Source organism: Neopelma chrysocephalum, unplaced genomic scaffold, assembly GCF_003984885.1.
Source record: "Neopelma chrysocephalum unplaced genomic scaffold, ASM398488v2 Primary Assembly neopelma1_138, whole genome shotgun sequence".
Lineage (NCBI taxonomy): Eukaryota > Metazoa > Chordata > Aves > Passeriformes > Pipridae > Neopelma > Neopelma chrysocephalum.
The window spans coordinates 2,490,001-2,501,841 of NW_020897800.1; the positions used below are offsets into that span (position 1 = coordinate 2,490,001).

Below are 11,841 nucleotides of genomic sequence, written 5' to 3' on the forward strand. Positions count from 1 at the left end.
GCTGGGTGTGATGCTGTCCTGCCAGCTGCCAGAAATCCAGCTCCCTGGAAGCAGGGGATGCAGGTTTTTGGGGGTGAGGCACTGGGGAAGGGGGTGTTGCCCTGCTCTGGTGTGAAAGGGGCAGCTCTGATCAGCCACCAGCCTCGAGCTGCGTGGTCAGGGCAGGGAGAGAAATGGCCTTGCTGACCCGGGTTGTCAAACATCTCTGCCACTGAAGAATCCCCTTCGCTGCCTTCACCACCTCCTGGTGACACAGCAGCGTTTCCCAGTGGGAAAACAGCTGATTTTTGGGACCACATCCCCTGAGCAAGGAAGGTACGAAGCCCACCCAAAGCAAGAGCTGCCTGTAGCTTTCTCTAGTGCCCTGCTGGCTGTTATATCCTCCCTGTGGCCAGAGATTTCATGGAGGGATATATCCCAGCAATGACTTGTGCCCCTTAAAGGGCTGGTAATTAGGACTCTAATTAATCCCCGTTTAGACTAGTGAAGGCCCAACTTTTTGTGCTGGTCCTGTGACTCTTGACTACCATCCTAACACTGTGGTTCCAGGGGGAGAGGATGATCCCAGGTGGGTTTTGAAGGAGACAACATCCTACATCTATGTCCAGTTTTATGTCCTACTCTGCCAGCTATTCACAAGAAGCTCTTAAATAATTGTACTGCTTTGCTGTGCCTTGATTTCCCCCCCATGTTAAAGAGGGATGACACTGAAGCTGACCTTGGCCCTGGTATAAACCTGGAGGGATCAGACAAAAAGCACTGTAGCAGTGCTGCCTCAAGTCAGAACAAGGAGGGAGGAGAAAGAAGCTCTTGGGGTCTTTGGGACCCCCTGTGCCTCCTGGTGAAAAGCCTTCACAACGTGCCTTTTTGCCTAAAACACAGGAATTTTTGACAAAAAAGAATAATTTGGTCACAATTATTTTTGTATCGATCACTTAAGGGGGGGAGAAGGGAAAGGTATTTTAACATTGGAACATGAAGTAAAACACACTTGAAATGATTTTTTGTTTTTTAAACAAATTATTTATCATTTGTAAGGTAAAATAAACTGATTTTTTTTAAAGCATCCTTGGCCTAAAAGTTTTTCTCTGTGCATGATACTGTCTGTGGGTTTGTCCCATCCACTTTGGGTTCTTAATTAAGAACGGGTAAGTCTCAAACCTGTACCTCGTGCAGACCCATGGACTGGGGGAGAACATCCTGCCCTCAGTGTGACCAGGAATTTTTGACACTCAACCAACGTGATCCTGCACCTCAACCATTCCATGCTTTCAGCTTCTCCATGGGGAGACAGGTTTGACTCATCCCAAGCAACCATGGGAGCTTTGAGTTGAGCTCTGGTGACTAAAAGACCAGCAGTAGAAGCAGGTCCTGGGGTTACAAGGGCTGGTTCCTGCTCCTCTCTCCAAGTGGTCCCATGGGGGGACAGGCTGGAGGTTTGTCTGGGTCCTGCAGCCTCCAGAAGGTGTTCCTGGTGAATCCCTCTGCAGGCACAGCTGAGGGGAGGGGAGGGAGGCAATTCTGGGCCAGCTCAGAGCTCTCAGGGGCTGGAGGGAGAAATGTGGAGCACTGATTCCCTCTAGTGTGGAGAATGCAGGGATGGGACGAGGGTTTCAGCCCTTCTCCTCTTCACCCACCGAGGCAATTTACCCTCTCCTGGGATTTCTGGGGAAGGTGAAGTTATTTGTTTTTCCCTGACGTGGTCAGCACTGCCAGGGATTTGTCCCTGGGTCTGCAGGACCCCGTGGGATTTGTCCCTGTCGCTGAGTTAAACCCAACTGTGGGGCAGGTGGGATGGGAGAGGGTGGGAGAGGGTTATGAGCAGTCCTGTGTATCCCATTCCCGCTGCTCCCTGCCGGGCAGGGATGCTGGGACAGACATAAGGAACATCGGGTCGGATCCCCGCGGGCTTCAATGGGCTGATTTTGCAGTTGGGAGGCTCCGGGGTACCTGGAACCTGGTGCAGGATCCCCGGCCTCCACCAGTGGGTGCTGGCGGAGCACGGCTGTGCCCGGCCGAGGGAGGGGTGCCCGGGACAGGGATGCTCGTGGTCCAGCCGCGCATCCTGCAGGACCGCGCCCTCCCCAGCCCTGCGAGAACACAACTGAAGCTCGTTTGCTTCTCCCGAGAAAAGTACTTCTTGATACACTTAAATACACTTAAATAACACCCCGGAGAGCAGCTGATGCAGGTGGAGACAGGAAACCTCCCCGGTGCACGTGGGGGATTTTGTAACGTCTCTCTGCAGCTGGTGCTTCCAGTCCAAAGGCCATACCCCATAAATCGAGTGCTATCTGTAAGGCTTATCTTCCCCCAAGAGGGGAATAAACACTGGCAGCAGGACTGGAGGAGCACAGTGAGGATGAGAGCAGGAGGATCATTCATTGACGGCCACGGAAAAGAAGAGCAGTGTGTCTGCTGACATCCAGGAGTGATCACCTCAGGTGGGGTTAAAGCAAATCTGCCTTTGCCTGGTGAAGGGGGTCTTATTTCAAGTGCTGATGCTGTGATCCACCTCTATTTTTAATAAGGCGGGTGCATTCTCTCTTGCCTGCACAGCACATCCCCAAAGCCCAGGGTGTCCAGGTGATGGGCTTTGCCCCCATGGCTGTTTGGGGAGAAAACCACCGAAATACTATTTGCCCCCGCTGTTTCATTGGCCACAAAATAACAGCCAGAAAAAGTCATTCGCAGCTTTGTTTGGGGCCAGGAGAGGGCACTGGTGCCCTGTCCGTGGCCGGGACAGCCTCCCTGCCCGGAGGATGCCCGGGATTCCTGTCCAGCTGGAGATGCCACCCGGGAGAATCTGCCTCCCTGGAGCTCCAGGACAGGCTGTTCGGCTCTAGAGGATGGAAAAGCACCAGGAAAAGCGGAGAGAAAAGCCCATTGTCGGGTAAAACTCCTGATCCGTGTCCAAAATGTGCTCTGATATGGGGGAAGGAGAGCTCTCCTGGTCCTCAGCCTTTCAGGCTGGCCGGGAGCCACCGGCGGGCTCGTGTTTGACGCAGTGGAGACACCTGATCGCGTCGGTCTCCGGGATGGGGAAAACCCAGACAAAAACACTAGAAAACGGAGCAGCAGCTGCCCAGGAACGCCCCAGGGCTCAGAGCCTGAATGGCCGGAGCTGGGGATCGGTGGCAGGAGTCCAGCCCCTCCAGCAGCTCCACAGGAGCTGCCTGTGCCAAGCGCCCCGTGTCACCTCGCTGCTTCCTGGAGCAGCGCTGCGGCGGCTGCAGAAACCTCCCGTCCTGAAAATGTCAGTCTGACCCGGGAACTTCCCACCCTTCCACCTCTTCCCCCGGCTTCCCTCCGTTTTTTCCTTGTCGGAGTTCCACTGAACTCATCCACCCTTTCCTCCCGAGTGCGTGTCCTCTCCCGAGGATGGGGGTCCCCTGACCGCGCACTCCAAGGGCAGCTCCAGCCCCCGAACTCCGGACTGGGTTGGAGGTGAGGCTGGAGATCCTGCCCGCCCACCCATCTCTTCGGAGAAACCTGTCTTTCCAGGGAGGGAGAGCAGCATGTGGGAAAGCCGGGAGCCCTGGAACGTGAATTACCCAGGGAGAGATGAATGTGCGATAGCTTGTACCTGGCAGCTACCGACTGAGCGTTAACGCTTTCAGGAGGGGGCTGAGGCAGCGCCGGGGCTCGGGCTGTCACGGGGATGTCCAGGTTGTCACGGGGATGTCCAAGCTGTCCCAGGGATGTCCTGCTGCTCCGGGGGTGGTGGGGTCATCAAGGTGGCACATGGTGACGCACCTGGGGCCATCGGGGTCACTCGGTCCCTTTCACAGCACGGAGCTGGGGCTCTGGCCTCTGGCAGCTTCCAATAGAAGCAGCCAAGATTAGGGAATCTTTTTTTTTTTACCTGTCTTCCCTGGAAGTTGGTAAATACTTCAGCTTTAAACAACGTGGATAAGGAGGAAGAGCTGTCTGCTATTTCTCTCCTCTTCTTGGGGTCACAGATGTACCCTGGAGAGCCCGTGTCAGGAGAGGGGAGTCTCCACAAGCTAATCCTAACCCTGCCCTGTATCTTTAGAGAGGCAGGTTCCATTTCTGCTTTTAACTTTCCTTTTCATGCTGGTTGTCCCATGTAGCATCACTGAGGTTCAAGGCAGACTGAGGGGGATGCAAAGACTCCACAGCACAGGCTGGATCCCCCTGAGCAGACCCCGGGGTTATCAGCGGCCAAAACGAAGCGCAAGGGCTGCTGGCCGGAGGGGCTGTTCCCACAGCTCCAACACCTTCCCTCCGGGCTGCTGCTGCTGCTGCCCGGCCTGGCTCGATGCCTTGGCCTCTCCTACCTGTGCACGGCAAAGGGCAGAGCCAAAAGCTTATCCGTGGGCACAACTGGGATGCGGGGCAGCCTGCGGAGCCCCCCGCTCTCAGCCCAGCAGGCAGGTGCTGCGGGTGCATCCGCGCAGCCGAGGGCGGGCAAACCCAACCCGCCTTTCCTTCCTTTCCTCTCTCCCTCCTTCCCACCCCACCCCACGCCCTGGCAGCGCTGCAGGGACTCATCCATCCATTCCCGAGTTACTAATATGCAAATGGGCGCTTTTGCATGGGCCTGACGCCAAGCTGCTGGGTGTCAGGGCACCCGAGGGAGCCGGAGGTGGGGCGAGGCGTGGCACCGCGCCGCATGCTCACCTGGCCCTGCATGGCAACAGGCAATGGAGCTCTAGGTCCCTTCGGGAGCGGACCCACGGCCGGTTCGAGAGGCAGCGGGTGGCAAGGGAGGGAGGGCAAACTGGCAGCCCCTGGCAACCTGGGGCTGACGGCAGGAGGCTGGGCACACCGCGGATTTCCCTCCGCCAGCAGGATGGTGAACCTGGAGTCTGTGCACGCAGGTAAAGGGCGCTTGAGGAAGGCTCGGGCTGGAGCTCGCCGTGCCGCTGGGACCGTGGGCTTGGGCAGGAAATGGGGCTGCTCTGATTCCCGCGACCTTTCCTCCCTGCTTTCCCTCCTGTTTTCTGCCGCTGGAGTGGCTGGTGAAGTGCCCACATTCCTACCCGGGGATGGATGCTGCCCTGGTTTGTTTAGGGGGCTGCCAAGCCATGCCCACAGTGTGGGCGCAGCGCTCCCGCTGCCAGCCCCGACCTGGGGCCGGGAGCAGAGCTTGGAAATGTCTCGGGTACCTGGGAAAGGAGGGTTTGGTGGCACCTGTGGGTCCTGCCATTGGGATAGAGCTGGGAGGAGTGAGAGGGGATAAATTCATGGAGGGATGCAGCACGGGGGTAGAGGGGGAGTGAGATGGGACATGGGTTGGAAGGAGAAAAGTTAACGGCAAAGAGGGAAAAGGAGGGAGAAATGAATGAGGAGGGAGCTGTGGGAGGCTGAGTTGGGTGAGGAATGAATGAACAGGGATACCTGGAGAGACTCCTTCCAGGGGATCTGATCCAGAGATAGTCTCACATTGTCTCTGAGCAGACCTTGCTCTGCAGTTAGCTGGGGAACCAGGGCAATCCCTGCCAAATCCCTTGGAGCTGTGCTGAGCTCCAGCTCACCCTGGCAGAGCTTCTGCCCTCAGCTCAAGCCCCTGAGCTCGAGGGGAAGGACCACATCCCTGGGCACACGGAGCTGAGGGCAAGGCTGGGGTGGGAGCAGCCAGATCCCCACAGCCCTGCCTGTGGCAGGGGCAGGCAGGAGGGTGTTGGGGTGCAGAAGCCGTGTGCTAGTGACCTGTGCCTGGTGCTTTGTGCAGCACGAAAGGCTCTGTTAGCCCCTGGTTTGGAGGGATGGGGAGGGTTCAGCCATCAGCCTGTCCAGGGCTCATTCCCTTGGATGCCTATTGGCATGCTGTGGGTGTTGGGAGTCCAGGGCTCATTCCCTTGGATGCCTGTTGGCATGCTGTGGATATTGGGAGTCCTGCTGTGCAGGGAGAGCTGGGGAGGGTCTGTGCTCAGGGCTTGTAGCCCCTCAACAAGCCCTGCCTGCCTGTGGGCTCGCAGACAGGCCTGAAGGCAAGGCAGGTGGTGCAGCAATGCCACCCCCTGACACAGGTCAGGCTGGCAGAGGTGGCCAAAGCCTCTGCTCTGTGGCTGTTTCCAGAGCTCTGGGATGCCCACAGCCCCTCCATGGCCAGCCAGCACCCCCCTGAGCGGGCTGGCTCCCCTGTGGGGGCAGCTGGGGAACCCTGGCTGTGAGGAGAGGCTGCGGGAGGCTCGTGGGCTGGGCTGGGTTGGAAGCCTGGCTCTCCTGAGCCCCTGTGCTGCTGTGAGGGGTCTCTCAGGGATGTGGCCCCGCAGGCTCTGGGCTTGTGGGCGACTCTTTCCTCACGAGAAGATTCCCCAGGTCGATCCTGTGCCCTCTGTCAGAGCCAGTGGCATCACTCCCAGGGTGGGTTTGGCCAGGAGCTGCACAGGGCTGGGTTCTATCCCCCCGTGCTCTCGGTCAGAAGGGCTGAAGCTTTAACCACCTTCTGTGCAGGGAAGGAGCCCAACACAGGTGGGAAGGGGTTTTTTCACCCTTGTGCAAAGGCAGTTCAGTACATTCAACTCTGGGGTCCCCAAAAACCTCGGGGTCCCTTTGTAACAAGCTGCTTGCAGAGCTGTGCTCTGTTTCTTCCCCTGGGCTTTTCCAACCTTAATGATTCTGTGGGAAGACACAGAGTGCCAGGTGAGGGTGGGCTGCTCTGGCTCTGCACACCCTCCTCCCCGCTGAGAGAATTCCCTGGTGGGTACCACCACCTCCTCCCCAGGCATTTTGGATATTTCCCCTTTCCTGCAGCCTCCAGAGGGGCTCAGGCACCTAAAGCACAGAACACTCAGCAGACTCCAGGTGATGGTCCCCCTCCTCCACCACTGGATTCCATTTTTAAAGTCATCAGGCTGGTTTACCCTTGCCCATGTCTGAACAGCTACGGGGAACAAGGGCTTGGGAAAGGCTTTATTTGCTGACACCATTTGTTTCAGCAAAAATACAGATGCAGATATATCCCCAGAGAAGTGTCTGCACTGGTAGAGCTCCTTTGGTCTGGGTGAACAAACCAGCTACCCCTACTCCAGGTATGTTTGGGAGCTGAGGTGCAGCAGCACATTTTTAATATGGCCCAGGCCGCAGTGGCGGCTCCTAATAGGGCTGTGGTTTAGGATTAGGCAGTCCTAAGTTGTGTTATTTTTCCCAGAGAGGTTTGGTTTGTTTTTTTTAAACTAGCCTGCTTATTCTCTGCGTGTTGCTAACCTGGCAAAGCTGTGTGTAGTTGGACTCAGTCTCACAGCCTGCCTTGTCTTTGAGGGACTTTTTGTTTGGATGGAGCAGAGGTCAAATCTAGATTTGCATCACTCTGTCCTGGTTATAGTGGGAGACTCTTAAATATCAATAAAAAGATGTTGGCTACGCTTATGTCATATTACAAAGTGACTCCTCTGTATGTCTGTTGCTTGTTCTTCAGGATCATTGCAGGATGATCCACAGGGACACAAAAGCTGGCCAGCCCCAAACCTCTCAGATCAGTAGATTTGGATAAAAAAAGATTTTCCTTTTCTTCCTGGTGTTTTTTTTGTTTGTTTCGTTGGTTGGTTGTTTTTTTTGTTGTTTTTCCCCACAAGATATTTAAACAGCAATAACTTGTGCACGTTTATGATGGAAATTTGAATCTTGGTGAAAATAAAACCCTGGTGCTGTTTCCATGAGAATCACAGGGCATCTCGTTATCTCCCGGCTGCGGGAGGAGGGGATTTCACTGATGGATAACATGCCACATGTAATCGAGTTGCAGCAGCAATTCCTCCCTCCCTCCCCACCCACCCCGGGTTAGAATGGCTGAGGGGGTGGGGGGTCACTCCTGCAGGAGGGACAGACAGAGCTTCTCCTGCTTTGCTTTTTCATCCCTCCCTCAGCTCTGCCTGAGCTGTTCCAGTTCTTGCTCTGTGCCCGTTCAGGGCTCCTCGGTCTTGGGGTTTAAATATTTCCTTTCACTAACATGTATTTTGGGTTGGTTTTTTTCTTGCAAGCTTTCAGGCTTTCTCACCAAAGCAAGCACCAAACTTCTGCAGGCTTTTAGATTTTTCTTCCTCTATTTTATGAGAACTTGCCTCTTGTTTTTTTTTTTTTAAGATACTTTTTGGCAGGCAGCAAAACTTTGTGCTTTGTAGATTGCCTAAGTTAGGGTCCCTTGGCAGTGTTACAAGACAAGAAGATGTTTATAGCTGATGGTAATTACTCTTCCTGCAGTAGAAATGCTTTAGAAGCCCCACTAAACATTCATGTCTTAATTGCAGAGGGTTTATTTGAAGGGGAAAAAAAAAATCCCACAACTCTTTTCTCTCTCTCTCCTTTTTCCCCTCACTCCTTAATATAATTTGAGGGAAGGAAGTTTCTGAAGTATGTGAAAGTTTCTGTGCTCTGGTATAAAACCCTGATTTTTTTTCTTCCTACCTTTATTCATTTGCTGAAGAAAGTTTCAAACATTAACTCGATCAAAGATATTAAATCTTGGCCAAAAAGCAGATTATCTGCTGTTTAAATAAGGGAAAACAGAACCTGAACACACACAAAGCTCTGCCTGTTTTAGTGTGAGCAACAGAGGGAAATGGGTGTAAAACCCCACAGGGTTCTCCTAATCCTTTTGGCCGTTTGGAAGCAATAAAAGGTGGATATAGGGAAGAGGAAAAGGTTTGCATGATGCTTTTAGATGGCTTCCACCTGCCTTTTCTACCCCAAAAAACCCACAGCAAACACTGGCCCGGCTTCCCCGCTGTTGTTATTCCCCGATGCAAATGGGATGAGCCTGTGGCCGGGATTGGCTGCAGGAAGAACATGCAAATCACTTGGGTCTTGATAAAAAAAAATTATCTCTCTCTTTTTCACCCCCATCTAGTCTGGAAACGGTTAAAATTCCCCGTGCAAAAGGTGTAAGGGCTGAGGGGGTGTCCATCTGAATTTGAATAGATGTTCTCCCTTCTTTCCCTGCTGTGTCCTTGGCCTCTCTTAAGGAGGACATGAGCAATCCAGTGTGGAGTTGACCATTCCCACCTTTTCTTTCAGCCGTGCCCGAAGGAGAAAGTGGCCCCGGGTGTGGTGGCAGCCATCACTTCAAGGGTAAATGACAAATTTGTTGGTCTAAGGATGAAGGGGGATATTCAGGAGCTTTGTGCTCCTGAGTTGGGGGTGACACTTTGGAGCAAAGCAGCTCCTCGGTGGCTTGTGAGGGGTGTGAGCACGTGCACGTGAGAGAAAACAGGGAAAACAGTGGGCAAAGAGGGATTAGATGGAGCGGGGAAAACGAGTTGAGTTTGCTGGGCCCTCTTGAGGGACAAGGAAAGGATTTGGGAGAGGAGGGGAGAGCAGGGAGGGATCCCCTGCCAATGCAGGTGTGGTGGAGGACGGTGTCAAAGGGAGACCACCCCAGCAGGTTTGGGAAGCTCAGGGGAGAGGCCAGTGGGGCTGGGGGGGCCTCTCTGGGGTGAATCGACCCCTTGTCCTGTGGGAGAAGGGTGGGAGCACAACAGCAAGGTGGGGAGGGGGGTGAGGAGTGAGGGGGATGCAAAGAGCAACAGGAGGGAAAGTGCATCCTCGGAGCTGATGAATATTCTAGTGCCTGTATGTTGAGGAATCAGAAATTTGAAAGTCTGATGGTTTATTATAATTACACATTCATTTGTGCTGTTTAGTGGAAGCCACATGTGCCTGTTGCCTGGGACTGTGACCTGTTATTAAAATCAGTTGTGCCTCCTTTTGCAGAGATCAAGATGAGCGGGGATGCGGCAGATTCCACAGACACCCGGCACGAACCGGACCAGGTGGAGCCAGGTAAGGAGGCTCTGGGACGTGGGGGGCACAGGGAGGGGAGGGGGAAGCAAGGAAAAGCGAAGGGGAATGTGGGTGCTGGAAGTTTCTGCTCTGCTCGGCTCCTGTTGCTGCTCCACCGCCAGCCCGGGAGTGGATCAGGAATGTGCTCTGGGCTAGGATTGCGCTGCTATCTTGATCAGCATGCAAGATCCTCTCCCTTAATGTCCTCTGTGGCTTCAGCAGGGAAATGTGCTCCCGCCTTGCCAAAGGAATGATGGCACTGGAATGGTCTCGGTGTAGCGCAGGCAGCTCTTCCCATCACACCGGGAATCCCGGCAGGGACGTTTCCTCAGGCAAAACCAAGCCTTTCTTTGGCCGTGTGTGTGTAGAAAAATGGGAGGGACTTTGGGAATAATCAAATCCAGTCGGGTAGTTCCAGAAGAAACGCATTGCTCTGCATCTTGAGGCACGATTGGGTCCCTCACCTCCTCTGCTCCCGCCCGGTGCTGCGCAGGCTCTCGCTGCTCAGTGGCTGGAAGCCTCGGTATTCCTTGAATATGGAAAGCTGAGGAGCAGGGTGATGTTTAAAAGGTGATAGCACTGATTTCTGCCAGGTTACCAACCAAAAGCTGTGATAGACACCAGAAAAAAAGCAGCTTCTGCCATCAGTTCTCCCTCCCACTGCCTGCAGGGAGCTTTGAATGCAAGACTTGGACCCGGAATTTCACAAAGGCTCATGGTCACGTCCCTTTTCAGGCAGATGAGCAGCAATAAGAAATAATTTTAGCAGCCACTAGGTAGGGCAAATCAAGATTATTAAAAGCTGTGCTATAGACTTAGAAATAAAACCTTTAAAAACCAAAACTGGCAGGGAAAATGTAGAAGAATTGATTATTCTCTAGCCCTAAGCTTGGGGCAGGGGGATGTGTAAGAGCAGGTTAAAACTTTGCATGGAACGACTTTGCTGTTTCTCTTTTACTTACATAATTTGAGATAATGTAGAAAAAAAAATGAGATTTTGGTTAACCCAGAGAACTCTAAGTATGTTTTAAAGGGACTAAACCCACCCCTTTATTTAGAAATCCTCAGTGTGCTCGTGGCTGTTAAGCTGGGTTATTTGACACAATCTAAGGCAGAGATAAAATCTGGTTCTATTCACGTCCATGAACTCTGATTGACTTTGGTCAGCTCAGCTTCTGCTCGGGGCTCTCAGATCACCCCAAGTTGGTTTTTGAGATAAATGTTTCCAAGCTGCTGAGCAACAAACACATCCCAAACCTCCCAGGCTCTTCCAAAAAAGAAACAAAACCCTGGTAGCTGTTACAGGGCCTTAAATCGGGAGCTGGAGCCTCCTGAGATGTTTGGCACACGGAGTTGATGGATAGCAGGGTTAATCAAGATTAGGGAAGCCGGGTATTTGATTCTGGTTGTTAAATGGAGTGGGATATTCTGGCGGCTGCTGCTGTTGGAGTCAATAGTGTTAAACCAGAAGCTGGCGCTGCCTTTGGTCGGATAAAATATGGTTTTTTTCAGCCTAAGCTCCCCAGACAGCCATTAGTGTGAGCTGCAGCACCTCTTTCTAGTGGTAATTGAGGAAAGAAAGCGCAGAAGTGAAGTCAATTTGTTTTAAAATAACAAAAAAGTGTTCGCAGCAGCATTAGCCGTGCTCCAGGAGCCTTCCAATCAAGCAGGGAAATCAGAACGAGTAAATCACCTTCATTTGCAAAGAGCGGCACAAAAGAAACCTGTTGAAATCGCTCTTTTTCTGCTGCTGCCCGGAGGATCTGTTGGTCCCTTGGGGTTCTCCGGGGATCGCTGGAGGGGACATTGGCTGCGAGGGGGACACAGCGGAGGGTCGGGAGATGCTCCTGGGGGTGTCCGGCACCAGCCACGACCCCTCCCGCGGGGTGTCCCCCTCTGTGACACCTCCCAAGGGGTGTCCCCCCTTTGTGACACCCCGCGGGACCCTCCGGGGGTGCCCAGGGCGGGGTCACACCTTGACCTGCTGTGGTCCAGGTGGTGTAACCTGGCAGACAGAGGGGCTGCCCCGACGCTTCACCCAAAAACCTCCTCGTGGTGTTTTTTCCTCGTGGTGTTTTTTCCTCGTGGTGTTTT

The 11,841-nt window shown here is 53.7% G+C and overlaps 2 protein-coding genes across 2 annotated transcripts in view; both read left to right on the plus strand.

Annotated features, from left to right (window-relative positions):
* OAF (out at first homolog) overlaps positions 1-899 on the plus strand; it is a 9,242-nt gene extending 8,343 nt beyond the window's left edge. The window contains exon 3 of the mRNA XM_027699238.1: positions 1-899. This exon is cut by the window's left edge and continues 420 nt beyond it. The gene's annotated coding sequence lies outside the window, so the exon portion shown is untranslated.
* Positions 900-4,558: 3,659 nt separating this feature from the next.
* Positions 4,559-11,841, plus strand: part of POU2F3 (POU class 2 homeobox 3) — a 41,160-nt gene continuing 33,877 nt past the window's right edge. The window contains exons 1-3 of the mRNA XM_027699329.1: positions 4,559-4,844; positions 8,983-9,036; positions 9,679-9,747. Of these exons, the coding sequence (XP_027555130.1) occupies positions 4,559-4,844; positions 8,983-9,036; positions 9,679-9,747 (409 nt within the window). The remainder of the gene's footprint in view (positions 4,845-8,982; positions 9,037-9,678; positions 9,748-11,841) is intronic.